The sequence below is a fragment of the Hyla sarda genome, chromosome 1, assembly GCF_029499605.1.
Source record: "Hyla sarda isolate aHylSar1 chromosome 1, aHylSar1.hap1, whole genome shotgun sequence".
Classification (NCBI taxonomy): domain Eukaryota; kingdom Metazoa; phylum Chordata; class Amphibia; order Anura; family Hylidae; genus Hyla; species Hyla sarda.
In genome coordinates, this window is record NC_079189.1 from 72,784,593 (window position 1) to 72,807,619 (window position 23,027).

Consider the following 23,027-nt stretch of genomic DNA (forward strand, 5'->3'; position numbering starts at 1 on the left):
TATGATGTATGGTAAGGGTAGCATGGTGGCTCAGAGGTTAGCACTGCTGACTTGCAGTGCTGGGGCTTAGGTTCAAATCCCACTATGTGCCGCCTCAAGGGGAGTTCTAACTATGTGCTGCCTAATATGGGGGAATCTTATGTGCTGCCTAAAGGGGAGCTCTAACTATGTGCTGCCTGACATGAGGGGAATCTATGTGCTGCCTAAAGGGGGGCTCTAACAATGTCCTGCTAAAATAGGGGGAATCTATGTGCTGCCTAAAGGGAGGCTCTAACTATGTGCTGCCTAATATTGGGGAATCTATGTGCTGTCTAAAGGGGGGGATCTAACTATGTGCTGCCTAAAGGGGGCTAAAGCATGTTATTCAAAACCATTTAGGAATGTTAGGTGATTTATGCCCTTTATGGATTAAAACCAGACTCTGCATTAACTATGTAATTTTCCATGGGAGTTTTGCCATGGATCCCCCTCCGGCACGCCACAGTCCAGGTGTTAGTCCCCTTGAAACAACTTTTAAATCACTACTGTGGGTTTTAAAATTCGCCTGCCCATTGAAGTCAATGGCGGTTCGCCCGATTCGCCGGTTCACAAACTTTTGCGGAAGTTCGCGTTCGCGGTTCGCGAACCAAAAATTTTATGTTCGCGACATCACTAATGCTATATAGGTAAAGTGAATCACAACATAAAAATTTACATAATTTATTGCAGTAACAAAATAACTTGCATTGAACCCTACAGGTCTGGATTAATCATAGTAAAAGTTATTCCTAGTCATAAATCCTACTAAAAAAAGATGCTCCACCCCAGGAAAAATGTTAATGAATATATGACCAAATTGCTACCTGTAGCCATGGGATAATTCTATTATTAACTTAACATAGATCCATAGTGTTAAATTTTTTATTAGTTTTTTTATGTTTTATTTAAACGTATCTTCTATCCTAAGGATAGGGGATAAGTGTCAGATTACAGAATTGTGGTGAACCAACGACTGGGACCCCCACGGCGATCTCCCGTACTACATCCCAGCTGTCCTCTTAAATGGAGCATTTTCACCACAGCGCAAAATCACAGGCCACATATCAACTGCAAAAAAGGTACAATTTAAGTAAAATCATTATTGACACTGCATGCTCTATACATGTCTATTGCTTTGGAATCCTCATAATAATTAAAGTGTAACACCCTCTCTTTGGGAAACTTTCTTTAACTCATCCAGACATTGCACAATATTCATTCTAATACAACACGGGGTAAAATGACCTGATTACATTGTCTTTTTTACAGGCTTTATGATGGGCGTGATAAGACTTCTTTATAATTATAGAGACATTTACCAGAACAGTCTAAAACCTGCTAAGCTGTGATGGCTCTTCCCTATATCTTAAACCTACAATAACGTTGTTAATGTGTAAGAGTAGGTAAACATTATATTCTCTCTTAGCTTAATGACACAGATGTTGTGACAGGTAACAGGCATGCACCACCCAGGAATCTTAAAGATCAAGTACATCCTCACTACTTGCATGGAAATTAAAGGGGTATTTCAGGAAAAAACTTTATTTTTATATATATATATATATATATATATATATATATATATATATATATATATCAACTGGCTCCAGAAAGTTAAACAGTACTTATGAGCTTCTGAAGTTAAGGTTGTTCTTTTCTGTCTAAATCCTTTCTGATGACACCTGTCTCGGGAAACGCCCAGTTTAGAAGAGGTTTGCTATGTGGATTTGCTTCTAAACTGGGCGTTTCCCGAGACAGGTGTCATTAGAGACGATTTAGACAGAAAAGAACAACCTTAACTTCAGAAGCTCATAAGTACTGAAAGGATTAAGATATTTTTTAATAGAAGTAATTTACAAATCTGTTTAACTTTCTGGAGCCAGTTGATATATATAAAAAACGTTGTTTTTTTTCCTGGAATACCCCTTTAAGGAGGTAAGTAGCAGTCAAGTGCTGCTAAGCAATCATTGGTAAAAAACATTTTTGGCCATGCACTCTTTGCAATGAAGTACCTCTCTCCTATCCAAGGTGAATAATTGCTTCAGTGTCTCAATGAGATGAGCTCTAGTAGGTAAAGTAGGGGACAGACATTCTCGAAGGAGCCCTAGCTTCGCAAGAGCGATTACGCAATGAGCTATATGGGGAGTCCACAGCAATTTTGTCAAGTTAGGTATGTAATCCCCGGATACTCTGGGTGCAGATGTGTAATGTCTGTCATGGTGGTGCAAATAATCGCAGCCAGACAGTTTTATGTACATAAAAACAAATCAATAAATTATCACAATAAAATAGCCACAGGGCCCTTATGGCTAACTTCAGGCTACACAATAAAACATTATAACACAATCTTACAAAAATAACTAAAATATAGGAATATATAGTGGGGATTACTGTTTCTATAGTATAAAGTGCATGATAGTGGCCTTCCAATAGCTTGAGAGGTCTTATATCACTTAGAATCAATAGGGCATTGATAGCCACTTATAGTCCTTGCGTATAAAATGGTCCTATTAAAATGTAGAGTCTTAAAACATGTTAGTTTTTTATGTCCAACCATGTTCTTTGTTACGTGGCAATACTGATACACAAATTCTTTCTCCGTCAAGATATTATTAGGTAGTAATATACTGCTCACTCCTCCACATGTATTAGAACAATACGTGAAAAGTCCAGCGGTGCAATGTACCTCTCCCCTATCCCACCGAAGGCTGAGGAAGTATTTGATCAAATACTTTCTCGCGCCCGAAGATACAGGGATCTTGGGGGAGATTTATCAAAACCTGTGCGGAGGAAGAGTGGTGCAGTTGCCCATAGCAACCAATCAGATTGCTTCTTTCATTTTCCACAGGCCTCTAAAGAGGCCTGTGGAAAATGAAAGAAGCAATCTGATTGGTTGCTATGGGCAACTGCACCACTCTTCCTCTGCACAGGTTTTGATAAATCTCCCCCCACTGTTACTATCCACTCCCGCTGTACTACAGAGGTCTGCGATTCACGAAACAGACGAGCATACAGCTCTCAGCATCTGCACGCATCCACAGCCAGACCAGCACATTGCCGGATCATCGCAGCCCGACACATCGGAGTTGTGCCGTCAACTCCAGGAGCTGCAGGAAACAGACCGCTACTACCCGGTCCTCCGTCTCCCGATGCGCAGCCTCGGTGGGATAGGTGAGAGGGGCATTGCGCTGTAGGACTTCTCACTCATTGTTCTAATAGGCTTGCCTTGAGGGGGCGCGACCATGACGTCACGAGGGGAAGAACTTTTATATTTTGTCCTGATACATATAACCATAGAATTCAAAGAGGGTGTACTTTCTTTTTCTTATGACATTAGTGCTGAAGCAGTAATGCATTGCATAGAAGGTGTTATCACTTGGGTCCACCCTCTGGGACCCCTGACAGTCCTGAAAATAAAGGGACTGCAGCAATGGTTTAGTACTGCTTATTCTTCTGATTTTCTCCTTGCACAGCAGAACTTCCTGCCACCCAGCTGTTCATTGAACTACAGTGGGCCCTATTGACTGGGAATGAGAAGAGGGACACCCACAAATCCTAAAATGATGGCATATACTGGAGATATGCTATCATTTTATATTGTAAATATCTCCTTAAAGGGGTACTCCGGTGGAAAACTTCTTTTTTTTAAATCAACTGGTGCCAGAAAGTTAAACTGATTTGTAAATGACTTCTATTTAAAAATCTTAATCCTTCCAGTAGTTATTAGCTGCTGAATACTACAGAGCAAATTCTTTACTTTTTGGAACACAATGCTCTCTGCTGAATCACGAGCACAGTGCTCTCTGCTGACACCTCTGTCCATTTTAGGAACTGTCCAGAGCAGCATATGTTTGCTATTGGGATTTTCTTCTACTCTGGACAGTTCTTAAAATTGACAGAGATGTCAGCAGAGAGCACTGTGGTCCAAAAAGAAAAGAATTTCCTCTGTAGTATTCAGAAGCTAATAAGTACTGGAAGGATTAAGATTTTTAAATTGAAGTAATTTACAAATCTGTTTAACTTTCTGGCACCAATTGATTTAAAAAAAAAAAAAGTTTTCCACCGGAGTACCCCTTTAACCCCTTAACCTCTTAAGGACCCAGGACGTATGGGTACGTCCTGGGTCCTGGTCCTGCGATATAACGCAGGGTCACACGGTGACCCCGCATCATATCGCGGCGGGCCCTGCGTCATAGTGAAGCCGGGACCCGCCTCTAATAGCGCGCGGCACTGATCGCTGTGCCGCGCGCTATTAACCCTTTAGCCACGCGCTCAAAGCTGAGCCGCACGGCTAAAAACGAAAGTGAAAGTTGCCGGTTAGCTCAGGGAGCTGTTCGGGATCGCCGGGGTATAATCGCGGCATCCCGAACAGCTGTAGCACAGGAGGAGGTCTTCTTACCTTCTCCTGCGCTGTCCGATCGCTGAATGAATGCTTCAAGTCTGAGATCCAGGCTTGACCATTCAATCGCCGAAAACACTGATTGATCCATTCCTATGGAGATGCATCAATCAGTGTAAAAGATCAGTAAATGCAATGTTATAGCCCCCCCCCCCCCCCTATAGGAGCTATAATATGGCATAAGAAAGTGTAAAAAAAATCATTAACCCTGTCAATTATCCCTTCCCCTAATAAAAGTTTGAATCACCCGGCATTTCCAAGAATAAACATTCTGAACATTATGTAAATAATAAAAATAAACATATGTGATATCGCCGCGTGCGGAAATGTCCGAATTATAAAAATATACCGCTTTTTAAACTGCTCGTTCAATGGCGTACGCGCAAAAAAAATCCAAAGTCCAAAATAGCGCATTTTTGATCACTTTTTATACCACAAAAAAGTGAATAAAAAGTGATCAAAAAGTCTGATCAGAACAAAAATGGTACTGCTAAAAACTTCAGATCACGGCGCAAAAAATTAGCACCCTGAACACAGAAAAATAAAAAAGTTATAGGGGTTAGAAGATGACCATTTTAAATGTATAAATTTTCCTGCATGTATTCATGATTTTTTTCTGAAGTGATACAAAATCAAACCTATATAAGTAGGGTATCATTTTAACCGTATGGACCTACAGAATAAAGAGAAGGTGTCATTTTTGCTGTAAAATGTACTACGTAGAAACGGAAGCCCCCAAAACTTACAAAATAGTGTTTTTTCATCAATTTTGTCGCACATTGATTTTTTTTCCCGTTTCACCGTAGATTTTTGGGTAAAATGACTAATGTCATTACAAAGTAGAATTAGTGAATTAGTACATTTTTAAGAGTTATGATTTTTTAAAGTTAAGGAGGAAAAATTGAAAATGAAAAAACGGAAAAAGCCCGGGTCCTTAAGGGGTTAAGGACACATGACGTACTGGAACGTTATGTGTCCGCTCCCGATCTATAACGCGGGGCCATGCCGCACGCTATTAACCCTTTAGACGCGGCGTTCAAAGTTGAACGCTGCGTCTAAAGTGAAAGTGAAACCATGACGGTTAGCTCAGTGGGCTGTTCGGGATCGCCGTGGCGAAATTGCGGCATCCCGAACAGCTTACAGGACAGCAGGAGGGCCCCTACCTGCCTCCTCGCTGTCTGATCGCCGAATGACAGCTCAGTGCCTGAGATCCAGGCATGAGCAGTCAAGCGGCAGAATCATCGATCACTGGTTTGTTATGAGAAACCAGTGATCAATGTGAAAGATCAGTGTGTGCAGTGTTATAGGTCCCTATGGGACCTATAACACTGCAAAAAAAAGTGAAAAAAAAAGTGAATAAAGATCATTTAACCCATCCCCTATTAAAAGTTTGAATCATCCCCCTTTTCCCATAAAAAAAAAAAACACAGTGTAAATAAAAATAGAAATAAACATATATGGTATCACCGCGTGCGGAAATGTCCGAATTATAAAAAATATATCGTTAATTATACCGCACGGTCAATGGCGTGCGCGCAAAAAAATTCCAAAGTCCAAAATAGTGCATTTTTGGTCACTTTTTATATCATGAATAAAGTCCTATCAATGCAAAAATGGTACCGTTAAAAACTTCAGATCACTGCGCAAAAAATGTGCCCTCATACCGCCCCATATGCGGAAAAATTTAAAAGTTATAGGGGTCAGAAGATGACAATTTTAAACGTATTAATTTTCCTGCATGGTTATACACCTCCCCTCCAGGTCTATCTGTATACTGCTGCTGTCTCAATGGGATCAGGATATATAAGTTATGATTTTTTCCAGAAGTACGACAAAATCAAACCTATATAAGTAGGGTATCATTTTAACCGTATGGACCTACAGAATAAATATCAGGTGTAATTTTTACCAAAAAATGTACTACGTAGAAACGGAAGCCCCCGAAATTTACAAAACTGCGTTTTTTTTTTTATTTTGTCTCACAATGATTTTTTTTTCACCGTAGTTTTTGGGCAAAATGACTGATGTTATTACAAAGTAGAATTGGTGGCGCAAAAAATAAGCAATCATATGGATTTTTACGTGCAAAATTGAAAGAGTTATGATTTTTTAAAGGCAAGGAGCAAAAAACAAAAACGGAAAAACCCCTGGTCCTTAAAACGTTTTTCTTTATATCAACTGGCTCCAGAAAGTTAAACTAATTTGTAAATTACTTCTATAAAAAAAATCTTAATCCTTTCAATAATTATCAGCTGCTGAAGTTGTGATGTTGTTTTCTGTCTGGCAACAGTGCTCTCTACTGACATCTCTGCTTGTCTTGGGAACTGCACAGCATAGAAGAGGTTTGCTATGGGGATTTACTTCTAAACTGGGCGTTTCCCAAGACATGTGTCAGAGAGCACTTAGACAGAAAAGAACAACTCAACTTCAGAAGCTCATAAGTACTGAAAGGACAAAGATTTTTTAATAGAAGTAATTTACAAATCTGTTTAACTTTCCAAAGCCAGTTGATATATAAAAAAAAAAGTTTTTTCCTGGATAACCCCTTTAAGGGGTTAAGATACAACTATAGCAAACAGGTATATAAATCAGAACACAGCATGTAATCCACACAGCAAACACTAGAACCAGTCATCCTGAAGTCAAACAATGCCAACTTGAATTGGTCGTCCAGGCAAATTAAAGAAATGGATCTCCATGGCCCAGCAGTGGCACACAAGCATAATGCGCAATACCATCCATCAGTAAGAGTGGTGTATAGTGGATGCCAGGAGAATACTACTTTCCAGAATCTTAAGCACATTGGGGGAGATTAATCAAAACCTGTCCAGAGGAAAAGTTGCCCATAGCAACCAATCAAATGGCTACTTTCATTTTGCAGAGGCCTTGTTATAAATGAAAGGGAGCTGATTGGTTGCTATGGGCAACTGGGCAACTTTCCTCTGCACAGGTTTTGATAAATCTCCCTCATTGTTTCCAATGAAGGGTAATGATATTTCACACAAGGCACGTTACTCCTCATTATAAACAGCACTTGGAAAAGGAAACTTCTCTGCCAAATTATGCTGACTAAGAATACGGGCGGGTGCATATTGCACATGCAATAACTTATTTGTAAAGGGACATTTAAAGCTAGATGTAATGGTCTGCTGACCAAACAAAAAAAAAAAAAAATTCCATATACAGTGATCCCTCAACTTACAATGGCCTCAACATACAATAGTTTCAACGTACAATGGCCTTTTTTGGACCATTGTAACTTGAAACCAGACCCAACATGCAATTCTACAGACAGTCCAGATCTGCAGAACGTGTCATTGGCTGGAAGAACCGACCAATCAGAATGGGCATTTCACTGGTAAAACACCTGTATTACTGAAGTGCATGCACTGACTGGTGTCTGGTAGCGCCCACTACAGTACAGGGAGGTACTACATGTTCTGTACTGCTCTTTACCTGTGCCAGGGTTAGCTGCTCCTTTGGACATCAGGTTGGGGCGGCTCCATTTTCCTTTTTTTAGGACATTGCGTGTTCTGTACAGGACCATGAAGAAGCTCCTGTCCCCTACATAGACCAGTGTTTCTCAAAGAGGGTGCCTCCAGCTGTTGCAAAACTACAACTCCCAGTGCATGCTGGTTGGGAAACACTGACATAGACAGTGATTTACAGCTCCCAGCAGATCTTTCTTACTTTTATATGTAGGGATTTGCTTTATCTGTATTAGTTATCTACTTATTTATCTTTAATCCTCACTTTTTTCCTATTTTTGATGACATTTTGGGGCTTTAGAACCAATTACCAGGTTTCCATAGAGTTATGGTTTCAACATACAATGGTTTCAACTTACAATGGTCGTCCTGGAACCAATTAATATCGTAACTTGAGGGACCACTGTATATGCATGTAAAAGTTTTAGTTTTTTAATTGTATCTTGCATCCAAGTTGGTAACCTATTACCCGCACCTCCACACAATCACCATAGTGTCATGAATTCCTATAGAGAATCATCTGGGTGCAGGGTTTTCTGCAGACGTATGTGTCCATTTAGGTACATTTTTTATGACAGGCTATCAAGTTTATACGTGAGGAGTAGCACAATTTCTGTCCATTATATAACTTGGCATGGCATATACATGGCATTTCTCAACAGTTTTGCCATCTGCTGTCTCCTATACATTAGACAACCGACCACCCAAATTTGCCAAAAAAGGAGGTTCCCTCACAGAAAAATGTATACAGAATGCTGTTTTAGTGTCAGCAAGCATGTACAGAACACAAATAACGATGAAAGAACCCAAAAGAATCACGTCTTTTATCAAGTCTTAAATTACTGATCCCAGAGGCATACCTTGTGCCCCCTGCACCCCTGGCAAGGTGCTGTATCGGCATATGGATATGTACACATATGGATTAAATACTGTAATGGTATAATACTCCCCCCCCCTAATTAAATACTATGACCCCCGCCCCCCTAAATTGATTAAATGCACTGACACTGCCCCCCCCCCCACACACATATGGATTAAACACTGTGCCCCCTTGCATGGATTAGATACTTTGCCCCCCATATGGATTTAATACTGTGCCCCCTATATAGTCTGGGGGGGGGGCACAGTATCTAATCCATATAGGGGAGCATAGTATCTCATTCTACTCCGTCTGGGGAGCAGAGTATCTAATTCATAAATAAGTGCACAATATCTAATCAATATGAGGGGGTAACAGAATATCTAATTCAAATAGAAGGGGCACAGTGTCTAATACATACATGGATCCATATGGAATAGATACTCTGCCCCCCCCCCCCCCCCCACACACACACACATATGGATTAAACACTGTGCCCCCTTGTATGGATTAGATACTTTGCCCCCCATATGGATTTAATACTGTGCCCCCTATATAGTCTGGGGGGGGGGGGGGGCACAGTATCTAATCCATATAGGGGAGCATAGTATCTCATTCTACTCCGTATGGGGAGCAGAGTATCTAATTCATAAATAAGTGCACAATATCTAATCAATATGAGGGGGTAACAGAATATCTAATTCAAATAGAAGGGGCACAGTGTCTAATACATACATGGATCCATATGGAATAGATACTCTGCCCACCCCACCCCCACTCACCCCCATATGGATTAAATACTGTGCCATGGCTGGACTGGGACCAAAAATAGGTCTGGGCATTTTAGAATAAGCAGACCATTTTTTTCTTGGGGGTCCATCTGCGGGGACCTCCATCAATTACCTTGGTTCAAGTGGCTCTCCAGCTGTTGCAAAGCTACAACTTCCCTCATGCTTAGAGAGCCACGGATTGGAGTACAGTTTCTCCTGAATAAAACCCTCCCACACACTGTACCCTTTGAGTATTACCTTGCCACACACTGGCACTGTACCCTGTGAATATAACCTGCCCCTCACTGTGCTGAATACCACCCCTGCACTGTTCTCCTCCAGACCCCTCTATCCTCCTCTAGGATTCTCTGTCACTCCAGACCCCAAGTCCTATCCACGCTCCCCTGCCCCCCTATCCTTGGTTTCCTTACCCCCCCATCCTCGGTCTCATCACCCCCCCCCCCCCATCCTTGGTCTCATCACCCCCCATCCTCGGTCTCCTCACACTTTGCCCCTATCTTCGGTCCCCTCACCCCCTTCCATCCTTGGTCTCCTCACAGCCCCCCCCCCCCATCCTTGGTCTCCTCACACCCCCCCCATCCCCATCCATAGTCTTCTCACAACCCACGCCCCCCCCCCCCCACAGTAGGCCTTGAGTGGGAAGAGATCAGATGGACTAGCCTTGCCTCCTGGTGCACATTAATGAGCTTTGGCACTGGTTTACCTTAAAGCAATTTTTGTAGGTAATAATGGCTGCATACAGTAAAACTCCCACTAACCCGTACATAAAAAATGTGAACGGAGTGGCAATTGTGGCAATTTTTCAGGATACAGAAATGGAGGAAAGTAGTAGAACCCCTACTACATAGAAATCAGTGGCAAAGCAAACACCAGTGGCAATGTTTCTATTACTTCCTACAAGCTCCTGTAACATTGCAAACGGGTTGTGAGACTGCAGAACCAGTTTTTTTCTTTAGCAGCTGCATTTCTGAATAATGTCTCCCTGTGCTCAGATGCCCCTAAGACTTTAGGTATGGCAGAGTAGGGAGATCCACCAATAATCGTGCAGGAAACACATATTTAATGTCGGAAGCAGAAATAAATGATTACACTTTAGGATTTTGCAGCATATAAAGGTTGTAGCACTTTCGGGATGAGTAAGTAACAACTCACCAACAAAGGTTACAGCAGGTAAGTGTTGTAGTACTTGAATGAAACGTGAGTAACATCTCACCAAGGTTAATGGCAGCAAATAAGGATTGTAGTACTTACAGAATTAGTGCCTTACAATTTGCCAAGGATAATTACAACTGGATGACTCAGAGAAACAACAACCATGTCAGGACCTCATTGTTACGCCGAGCGCTCCGGGCCCCCGCTCCTCCCCGGAGCGCTCGCTACACTCTCGTTACTGCAGCGCCCCGGTCGGATCCACTGACCGGGTGCGCTGCGATACTGCCTCCAGCCGGGATGCGATTCGCGATGCGGGTGGCGCCCGCTCGCGATGCGCACCCCGGCTCCCGTACCTGACTCGCTCTCCGTCGGTCCTGTCCCGGCGCGCGCGGCCCCGCTCCCTAGGGCACGCGCGCGCCGGGTCTCTGCGATTTAAAGGGCCACTGCGCCGCTGATTGGCGCAGTGGTTCTAATTAGTGTGTTCACCTGTGCACTCCATATATATACCTCACTTCCCCTGCACTCTCTCGCCGGATCTTGTTGCCCTTGTGCCTAGTGAAAGCGTTCCCTTGTGTGTTCCTAGCCTGTGTTCCAGACCTCCTGCCGTTGCCCCTGACTACGATCCTTGCTGCCTGCCCCGACCTTCTGCTACGTCCGACCTTGCTTCTGTCTACTCCCTTGTACCGCGCCTATCTTCAGCAGTCAGAGAGGTTGAGCCGTTGCTAGTGGATACGACCTGGTCTCTACCGCCGCAGCAAGACCATCCCGCTTTGCGGCGGGCTCTGGTGAATACCAGTAGTGACTTAGAACCGGTCCACTAGCACGGTCCACGCCAATCCCTCTCTGGCACAGAGGATCCACCTCCTGCCAGCCGGCATCGTGACACTCATATAACAGGACAGCACAATCCACAAAGCCACACAAGCAACCAAAAACAGTCCGTCCCCCCGACCCCCATCCTCAGTCTCCTCACACACCCCCATCCTCAGTCTCCTGTATCATCAGAAAATAACAGATTAGCTAAATCAGGTCTTAATTATAAATATATTTTGGGAAATGTTTCAATGTTTTATTTGTGACTTTCCATATAAAAATACTGAAGTATTACTATACTGGCTGACAATAGGCTGACACTTCCTGTTGCCTGCATCCTACATTACGTAATAGCATCCACAACGAGAGTCATCTCAATACAATAGTGTATGAGTACAGTAGTTAGTGATGACAAACAATACAACGTATGCGCAATCCGCAGGATAGGGGATAAGTGCTTGATTGCGGGGGGGGGGGGGGGGGGGTCCTAACGCTGGGACCCCCCATGATCTCCTGTATGGGGCCGTCCTAAATGGAGGGGGTGGCAATTCTAGGGCCCTGAGATTGATGGGGGTCCCAGAGGTCGGACCCCCGCAATCAGACACTTATCCCCTATCCTGTGGATAGGGGATAAGTTGTCTATGGCTGCAGTACTCGTATAACTGGTTCATAAAATCTTCTGTATGACAAACACTGCATTCCTTATCATGGAATTACTACAGGATTTAATCTTCCATAAAATTTTTTTTAGTTGTGCAAAAAGTTTAGCATGGGGACTATTAACTGATGGCACAAATACACTATTACAACCTTTTTTCTAATCCTATTGACAGGTCATTTAAATGCATTACTAACTCTCCAGGGGCGCAACAATGAACACAAAAGAAAGCTCCTCCTAAAATACAGAGATGTAGGTTGAAGATATGTGGCAAGTCAAGCTTTTGTAAATGCAGACACCAAAATAACCGAGTGGCAGTATATTTCTAGCTATCACTAGAATCATTACTTTACTACTGAAAATTTCCATATACACTTTTTACCATTGAAATAGCTCAAATCTGAAAATGATCAGCATTTCAAGCACCTAGCTGTAACCTGTGGCATATGGAAGGGGCTCCAGTGTTACAAAAAGCCAGATCGAAGGCAAATGTTTTAGCCACATAAAACCTCAGAAGTCAAATCAAGTCAGTACAGTAAGATTGTGCAATGCCTCCTGTTTGTTGACATGCTGGTTATCACCACTTAAGATGAACCCCCCCCCCCCCCCCCCAGGGAAACCTTAACTCCTTAAAGGGGTACTCCACCCCTAGACATCTCATCCCCTATCCAAAGGATAGGGGATCAGATGTCTGATCGCGGGGTCTTTTGGAAGACATCAGAGGGCTTCAAAGTTCAGCAGCAATTTTCAAATGTTTCAAGAAAAATTTTAAAATCTTAATTTTTCAGGGACCAGTTCAGTTTGAAGGGGATTTGAGGGACTTTCATGTTAGAAATACCCCATAAATGACCCCATTTTAGAAACTGCCCCCCCTCAAAGTACTCAAAATGACATTCATAAAGTTTGTTAATCCTTTAGGTGTTTCACAGGAATAGCAGCAAAGTAAAGGAGAAAATTCAAAATCTTCTTTTTTTTACACTTGCATGTTCTTGTATACCCTTTTTTGAATTTTTACAAGAGATAAAAAGAGAAAAAGCCCCCAAAATTTGTAAACCAATTTCTCTTGAGTAAGGAAATACCTCATATGTGTATGTAAAGTGTTCTGCTGGCGTACTACAAGGCTCAGAAGGGGAGGAGCGACAATGGTATTTTGGAGAGAGTGAATTTTACTGAAATGGTTTTTGGAGGACTTGTAGCATTTAGGAAGCCCATATGGTGCAAGAACAGCAAAAAAAAAAAAAAAAAAAAAAAAACACATGGCATATTATTTTGGAAACTACACCCCTCAAGGAAAAAGGGTTTAGTGAGCCGTAACACCCCACAGGTGTTTGACAAATTTTCGTTAAAGTTGGATGTGAAAATGAAATTTTTTTACCCACTAAAATCCATTAGGGGTGTAGTCTCCAAAATGGGGTCACATCTGGGTATTTATTTTTTTGCGTTTATGGCAGAACCGCTGTAAAATCGCCACCCCTGTGCAAATCACCAATTTAGGCCTCAAATGTACATAGTGCGCTCTCACTCCTGAGCCTTGTTGTGCATCTACAGAGCAATTTGCGTCCACATATGGGGTATTTCCGTACTTAAGAGAAATTCCGTTACAAATTTTGGGGGTCTTTTTTTTCCATTTACCTCTTGTGAAAATGAAAAGTATGGGGCAACACCAGCATGTTAGTGTAAAATAATACAGGCTGGTGTAGACCCCAACTTTTCCTTTATATATGGGGTAAAAGGAGAAAAAGCCCCCCAAATTTGTAACGCTATTGCTCCCGAGTACAGACATACCCCATATGTTTCGCAACATACAGTTAATACTGTTTCCTTGACAGGGCTCCAAAGTGAGAGAGCGTCATGTGCATTTGATGCCTAAATTAGGGATTTGCATAGGGGTGGACATAGGGGTATTCTACGCCAGTGATTCCCAAACAGGGTGCCTCCAGCTGTTGCTAAGCTCCTAGCATGTCTGGCCAGTCATTGGTTGTCCGGCAATGCTGGGAGTTGTTGTTTTGCAAAGGCTGGAGGCTCCGTTTTGGAAATACTGCCATACAAGACGTTTTTCATTTTTATTGGGGGAGGGGAGGGAAAGTGTAAGGGTGCGTATATGTAGTGTTTTACCCTTTATTTTGTGTTAGTGTAGTGTAATGTAGTGTTTTTAGGGTTCATTTTCCCCCGGCGGGGGTTTACGGTGAGTTTGAGCTGCGGCGGAAAATTTGCCGCAGCTCAAACTTGAAGCAGGAAGCTCACTGTAAACCCCCACACCACATGGGGTGAGGTGGGGGGGGAGGGACATACCTTCAGCTGTTGCAAAACTACAATTCCCAGCATGCACTGACAGACAGTGCATGCTGGGAGTAGTAGTTTTGCAACAGCTGGAGGTACACTGGTTGGAGAATCTTGAGTAAGATTCTGTTACCTAACTCAGTATTTTCCAACCAGTGTGCCTCCAGCTGTTGCAAAACTGCAACTCCCAGCATGTACTGATCGCCGAAGGGCATGCTGGGAGTTGTAGTTATGCAACAGCTGGAGGCACGCAACTACAACTCTCAGCATGCCGAGACAGCCATTTGCTGTTCATGCATGCTGGGAGTTATAGTTTTGCAAGATTTAGAGGGCCACGGTTTAGAGACCCCCGCACAGTGATCTCCAAACTGTACCCTAAATCTTGCAAAATTACAAATCCCAGAATGCCCAGACAGAAAACAGCTGTCAGGGCATGCTGGGAGTTGTAGTTTTGCAACATCTGGAGGGCTACAGTCTAGAGACCACTGTATAGGGGTCTCTAAACTGTGGCTCTCCAGATGTTGCTAGGCAACTTTACCGCACCAGGGAGCAGCACCTCATCACTGCCGTCGCATCAGGGAGAGGATCACCACCCGCCGCTTGCAGGACAGTTCCCCCGCTCTGCCCGGACTACCCTGGGTGGGCAGAGTGGGGGAACCAAACTTTGACCCTCCTCCCCCGATCTGCTATTGGTCAGTCGCTTCTGACCGATCAATAGCAGGGATAGGAGGGATGGTATCCCTGCCACCTCACTCCTATCCCTTCAGGGGGATCGAGACTGTCTTGAACAGCCCCGATCCTCCTTATTTTCCAGGTCACCGGGTCAACAGAGACCCGTATGACCCGGAATCGCTGCAGAACACCAGTCTGAATTGGTCTCAGGACCCCCCAGGCATTGGCAGGGGATGCCTGCTGAACGATTTCAGCAGGCATCCCATTCCATTCACTGCCTGGTTACCGGTGGTGAACGGAAATGCTGAGGGTGTACAGGTACGCCCTTGGTCCTTAAGTCCCAGGACGCGAGGGCTTACCTGTACGCCCTTGGTCCTGGTAGAGTTAAGGGGGTATTCCAGGGGGGAAAAAAATAAAAAAAAAAAATATATATATATATATATATATATATATATATATATATCAACTGGCTCCAGAAAGTTAAACAGATTTGTAAATTACTTCTATTAAAAAATCTTAATCCTTTCAGTACTTATGAGCTTCTGAAGTTAAGGTTGTTCTTTTCTGTCTAAGTGCTCTCTGATGACGCATGTCTCGGGAAACGCCCAGTTTAGAAGAGGTTTGCTATGGGGATTTGCTTCTAAACTGAGCATTTCCCGAGACACGTGTCATCAGAGAGCACTTAGACAGAAAAAAACAACCTTAACTTCAGAAGCTCATAAGTACTGAAAAGATTAAGATTTTTTAATAGAAGTAATTTACAAATCTGTTTAACTTTCTGGAGCCAGTTGATATATAAAAAAAGTTTTTTCCTGGATAACCCCTTTAAACTAAAGACCCCCCTAAAACTGTAACTTAAATAGGCTCCGTAGAGTTATTGTAACCAAATTAGTTAAAATCACAGCGTGACTCTAGAGTTACGCTGTGATTTTAATTAATTTGGTTACAATTACTCTACGGAGTCCAATAAAGTTACAGTTTTGGGGGGGGGTGTTTAGTTTAGGGTTCCCCTGAGGGGGTTCCCTTAGGTTCTTTTGCATATATTATTTACCCTGGGACCTCTGGGATGTTTTGTGTATTACATTAGTTATTGCTACTTGTCGCAAACTGAGAGGGATCGGATCCTTGAACTAAGAGGCCTTGGCTTATTTTTCTGGCAGATCGCGAGGTGTGTAGGCTAAGGTGTCAGCGCTGTTCAACATTGGGTGTCACAGTGGTTTGGAGACCAACAATAAACTGGGTTGACATCAATGGTGAACAGAGGCAAACCTCTGCATAAATAGGTCATCATATTAGAAGAAGGGCATGTTATGATCCATTCTGTATTGTGATTGAAATCGTATGTCACATACTAAGAATAATGCGTTGAACAGTGTCTACACAAACCATCATAAGGCAGTTGGACGACATTGGGCTACAAGTCAGACATCCAGCTTCAGGTGTTCTTTCTTCCTGTTCAGGCTATCATGGTGCAAAGAAAGATGGCAGTGGAGGCTGGAATGGAGGTTAAGCCTTTCAGTGATGAGTACTGTTTTGTCTCGGACGCAATGATAGCTGGAGGCCACAAGGGCAACACCATGACGAGGCCTTCACGAGGGAACATCATACCTTTCCTATTCCCAGGATAATGGTATGGGGTGACATAATGTACATAGTGTTGCAATTTCAGTGATAAAGATTGTAATATCAAAATTGTTTAGAATTCCCGTGTACATACTCCGTCTGGTGGTGTATACACAGAACTGTTCTTTCCTATAAGCAATGCGTCAAGAATATACCTTAATTTATATGTTCAAGGATCATACATAAATCTTGACCAACGTAAAGATATTGAAAAATAAATTAGAATTGTGAACGTATTTAGTCATTCTGTAGCCCATCTGTGCCAATTTCTATGAGATTTAGGGAAAAATTATCAAGTATGTTTCTTTTTAACACGCCTATCTATAGGCGGTTAGTGAAGCTGTCTGACATAAACACTTGGGATTTTATCGACCAAGATGCAACACGCAGCGAAACGCGTTCCATCTTGGTCAATAAAATCCTCTTTTATCCTCCATACCTTGTCGTGGTCGGTCAGCCACATTTAAGCCGGGTCCCTCCTTGAAGCCATCCTTGTCCATTGCATATACCAGTGATTGGAGGGCAGAAGACGACCTACTATTTGTATGCCATCATCATTGTTGTGTATGAAGCTACACAACCACCCAGAGTGAGCAGTCATTTGTTATCTACCTCACACTGGGGCTTAACAATATTATCCTATGGAGCACTTGTCTTTCTACTTCCAACATAAATACTTGGCCTCTGGCTTTTCACTAGTAGGGCTTGGGGGATCCAATCTAAAGGCTCTTATACACATTACAAAAAGTGGCTAAACTCACTGGTTTCAGGAGGACTGAAATGTGTGTGTATGTAGGGGGAGGGGGGTCTCCAAACTCTCCCGCTTGATGATGCCAAGTAAGAGAAGGATCCTACATGTTGGATTTTAACGCTTAAACCTTTCCTTCTTGTAAAGATAAGCCACCAGGGCCCTAGTAATGGCTTAGTCCTCCCTGAGACAAATGTTGATGTGTAAGGAGGGGTCTGTAAAGTTGCTGGCCTAACCAACACTGGGTCGAAAGCTCTTCCATGTGTATGGGTACCTACAGAAAAAGTTTTTTCAACTTGTGCCTTGCTGCCGCGAATGTCTAAAATGCATGTAAGGGAACTAGGAGGCTAAAGGTGTAAGATAGTAGAGTCAAGAATTTCCTATTTTGTATCTGCCCTGATGCTATATGTTCTCCAGCATGGCCTTAGTGACCCTCCAACTATTAATGTGTTACGCTGGCTGGCTCAAACCAGATCCAAGGACATGTTGTGTAGATAGTTGTTACAAAAGATACACTTGACGCTATGATCTTAAAATATATTGATTTCCTTTATCAAAAACCTGTGATGAGAGACTGAGCTGTGGATTCTCAGAACAGGCGGCTCAGGTTGCAACAGTTCCACCCTCATCTCCACATGGAAAGTCAGATGCACCTCCTCTCCAGCACAGTGCAGCTCTCCTATCAGTTTTTTATTATTGTGTAAGCCGGGCCCCTTTGTCATCAGCATGGGCATGATAACAGACTGAGCACCCACTCCCCTCCCTATCAGCTCCCAGATTGGAAAGTGCTGATTGTAAAGACTGTGGTCAGGGAGTCAGATAAGAAGGCAGTGCTAAGTCAGGAGGGGAGGGATGGCACTGTGTCACCTGGGTGTGTAGACACAGATATTACTCTGTATATAAGTGCTCAGAGCATCCTTCCTCTACACCTCTCCCTACCTGCCTCCTCTTCCACCAGAACATCAGGTGAGTCACATTCATATGGAGTTATTTCATTGTTAGTATCCTAAGTCACATCCACCATACTAGTAGTATACTTATACAGTCATTATTATTATTATTATTATTTATTGTACAGTAGCTTAGGCTGTTAAAATTATTAAGGTGCTCTTCAAACTTGCTGTAAAGTTGTGTATAACATTTCTGCTATATACTTTATGCATTTCCTATCTGTAACCTGTTGTAAAAGCATGTGTTAGAGCTGCAAGGTCTACTATACACTCTTCTGTGCTAAAACAGAATACCATGTGTGAATAAGACCTTGCGTAATGTTTTATTTAATGTGTTGTTTACTAATAAACTATACATAAAATGATAATGTTTATTATTATTATTAGTAGTAGTAGTAATAGCTATAGTAAATGTATTAGCTGTTGTAGTATTCTGTATTCTTCTGTTCCTTTTTATGCTGTATACAGATTTATCCTACAGTTAGGCTGGAGTCACACATGCTGTTTTATTAGTTTTATTAGCAATTTTAGATACAGCTGTATCAGAATAAGTATATGAAAACACACTGAAGACTGCCATTAAAACAGCGATTCCAGCCTTATGTGTTTTTATTTAGGTTTATATTTTCTTTTACCTGCATGTAGCAGAAGGCAATTTAAATTTTTCTCATACAATTCGGCTGGAGTCACACTTGAAGTTTTTGAAGTCAAGAACACACAGAAAGCGGTTTCAAAAGGAAGGAAATGTATACAGCAAAGACTTATCCAGTACTTGTTTTGTGTTCACTCCACTTCAAATGTGATTCCAGCCTTATGTATCTTTGTTTTTGTTTTTTTTGTTTAGATGACTTTTTTTCTTGCATGTCTACATGACTACATGTAGCAGGAAGGAACTTTCCTTTATGACATTTTTGATGCAGTTTTGGTGCAATTCTTTTTACAATGAGTAGTAATATAAGTAGCATATGTTGTGCCTAATGGCAAGCTTAGCTGTGGCACATTTCTATATACATAAAGGATACATATTCAATAAAGATAAACATTTAGATGTTTATATCAGAAGTTCTTATTTTCCATGCCAATCCAGCAAACCGTCTTATAATACCGTCCTCTTGTCCAAGAAAGTAGTCTCATATTCCACATTCCGGCTGCTCATCGGAGCACTTGACGAGAACACTGTTGATTTTGTTTACCTACAATGTGACTTCTGTTTGCTTACCGCATAGACTTGTGTTACTTTTATTATTGTACCACAACAGTGTATGCCCATAGTGTAGGTTAACCTGTAGCATATAAGGAATTGCTTCAAAGAAAAAAATAAATTAAAACTGTTAGCCTTAAAATATAGAATACAGTTGCTATTGTGTAATAGCATAATAGAAAATAGCTTTCACTAGAACGTTCCGTAGTGACACCTATACTCAAAGCAAAAGTAGAGCAATATTCCATATCAACCAATAAGGTTGCAACTTTGATGAAACCACTGGTGGTGCCCATTATTCTAAATCTAAAAGAAGCACCATTTTGTCTACATGCTTTTACATGTTGCATTATTGGAACTACAATATATAAAAGGGGTATTCCGGGCGAAAACATTTTATCCCCTATTCAAAGGATAGGGGATAAGATGTCTGATCACAGGGGGCCTGCTGCTGAGACCCCTCCGCCATCTCCCTGCAGCACCCGCATTCTATGTGGGTGCTGAATCTCCAGTAACGGAAACCTCCAGGTTTCCGGGACTGGGGACGTGACGTCACACCACGCCCCTTCCATTCATGTCTATGGGAGGGGGCGTTACGCCCCCTCCCATAGACATGAATGGAGGGGGCGGGACGTCACGTCCCCGGTCCCGGAAACCCGGAGGTTTCTGAAACTGGAGATTCAGCACCCACATAGAATGCGGGTGCTCCAGTGAGATCGCGGGGGGTCTCAGCAGTGGGCCCCCTGCGATCAGACATCTTATCCCCTATCCTTCGGATAGGGGCTAAAAAAAATTTGCCCGGAATACCCCTTTAATATGACCAAAAGTGTTACACATAAAATACAACCAGCAGTGGTTCAGATTTTCATTCATCCTATGAGCTGTTTAAAATATATTCATAGACTATGCGCTGGTATACGATGGGATAGAATTGTATTTAATCATTTAATAATTGCCTTCCAGTTGTCTACAGCTATAAACATGAAGGACAAGGTACATGGTAACCTATGGTGGAGGATATATATACGCAGGGTTATGCTTTTCACATTCTTTGGCTTTCTCCTGGGAGAATGGGCTTTATGATATTGCTGCATTTATTTGCATTGAATAAATATTTTAATAAATATTAGGTATTGTAAAAAAATGTATATATATTTGATATAGCTAAGTAATTGGTCACAGCTTATTATGTTAGGTGATGACGTTTTCTGCACACAAAAGTAGAATTAAAGTCCCATTTCATATACTTGTTTTGCCTATAGACTTCCATCAATTTGTTCCAAACAATAAGTAATAGTAAAAAATGAGAAAGCTTGGCCAAATCGGCACTCGCAGAGCTTTTCAGGGCCAAGCAGCACAAATCTGTATGGCTAATTTAAGATCATTGTTATTGGCTGCAAATCCCCTGTTTAGGCATCGAAACGTACAGATGATATTGATGATTTAATTGGCTGCTCAGAAAGATTCAATCAGCTGTTAAGCGCTTGCCTAGAGATCACTGGTCTATTTTACATGGGCCGATTATTGGAAATGACCAAAAACAAAAAAGTCCCTGGAGGTTACAGGGCAAAATAATCGATAACAACCTTTAAGGGGTTGCCCCCTCATGGGGAAAACCCTTACTAGAACCCCCCTTAAAAGATAACCTTTATCGGTTTACTTGTTAAAATATACCCCACACTTATTTAAAACTCCAGCGGTATGGATGGTTTGTATATAGTGGTAATGAACTTCCACTATACCAGGGATTATTGTGTGGTCCAGGTATAAACTGATTACTTTATTTTTAAAGGGGGTGCTATTGGGGGTGTAAAAATAAATGAAGTGGTACCAGCAGCTAAGGGGTGCTGAATTATAAGCACTCAGTAATCAGCTTATACCTGGACCACACAATAATCCCTGGTATAGTGGAAGTTCAATACCACTATATACAAACCATCCATACCGCTGGAGTTTTAAATAGGTGTGGGGTAAATTTTTACAAGTAAATCGATAAAGGTTATCTTTTAAGGGGGTTCTAGTAAGGGTTTTCCCCGCGAGGGGGCAACCCCTTAAAGGTTGTTGTTTATTATTAGAAATGGACCTTGTAAAAGGGCGTTTAGGCATGCTGAACCTTGGTCTCCAGAGAAGAGGGGTCTGAAAATGGTTTATAGCCCCAACAATAAAATAAATATGGACACTCGGCTAAACTGAGTATATATGTCTATGGAGACAAGGAAATTGTCAGCCAATAGGTATGCACTATAAATAAATATATATATATATATATATATATATATATATATATATATATATATATACTTTCTAATTCCCATGTGCCTTCTTTGCTTTGCCCTACCCTTAGTTGCACGCTCAGTATAGCTGTACATTACATATTTTTCTCTACTATGTATGCCAGCAAGGGAGATAGTGCAGCACATATATACTCTTAAAATATATAATAGAATTTTAACAACTTTGCTTTACAGGAAAAACATTCCCATGAGGCCAAGCCAATAGTTTACTGACAGATATCATATGTCTAGTAATAAGAGGAATCTTGGTATGATTGAAGTTCTAGATTATGCACTTTGGTCCTGACTGTTTCATATGGATGCCTTTATATTTTATTTCTACAAAGTTCCATGCATGTGCATAGGTTACTTAGTAGACAGTCCAGCCCTGGTATATTTACCTGTACCCTCATTTGAGTGGACTCTGTTGTTTGCATTATATCTATGACATAATGTCTCATCCTCCATACAAGTTCACGATTGTGTAAAATTGATTTATGTGTAATAAAGGTCATTATTCATAGCTTACCCAGCAGGTTAAGGAAGATAGTCTAGCTGGAGATTGCAGAGGTTGTAATTAAAACAATGGGAGGATAATGTTTGCATTCACTGATGTACAGTCTTTTGGCACAGTTTTTTGTGTGGTTCCTATGCTTACAATTGTATTTCACCTTGTAGCAGTTTACGCTTGGAGAGGCACATTAGTATAATGCAGACTTTATAGTTATTGTCAATATAAACTAGAGATGAGGGTCATGTATGTAACCAAGCATAGGTAGTGGCGTTCCATATGCTAACCATAGCTGCTTTCATGTGCAAATGTTTTTTTTACATTATAACTCGAAGCTGGTTAAGCGGCTCATAGACAATACAATAAAGTTGGTCAAACAGCCAATTTTGGAGATATTGACCAACCATGTAATGCGTCCACTGCTAGAGGAGTCTGATAGCAGATTTCTCCCCTCTCAATATTTTTGCTCGAACCAAGCGCGCATACAGGGATGGGGAGATATAGTTGCAGACCAGATAAATGTTCAGCTGACCAGTATGACCAGCTTTAAGGTGCCCATACATTTTTTCAAAAGTCATCTGAACCTGCCGA

At 41.9% G+C, this 23,027-nt stretch overlaps 1 protein-coding gene across 3 annotated transcripts in view; it reads left to right on the forward strand.

Moving 5' to 3' along the window:
* The first annotated feature begins 962 nt into the window (after positions 1 to 962).
* The window catches only part of SLC34A2 (solute carrier family 34 member 2), a 37,347-nt gene continuing 15,282 nt past the window's right edge, over positions 963 to 23,027 (forward strand). The window contains exon 1 of one of the 3 annotated variants that reach the window (XM_056551612.1): positions 963 to 1,097. Coding sequence is in view for 1 of the 3 variants with exons in the window: in XM_056551608.1 (XP_056407583.1) it covers positions 7,105 to 7,161 (57 nt within the window). In the remaining 2 variants the exon portion in view is untranslated. Of the gene's footprint in view, positions 1,098 to 7,031; positions 7,162 to 18,356; positions 18,468 to 23,027 lie in introns of those variants that run through there. The other 2 variants (XM_056551608.1, XM_056551610.1) reach the window with 2 other exon arrangements.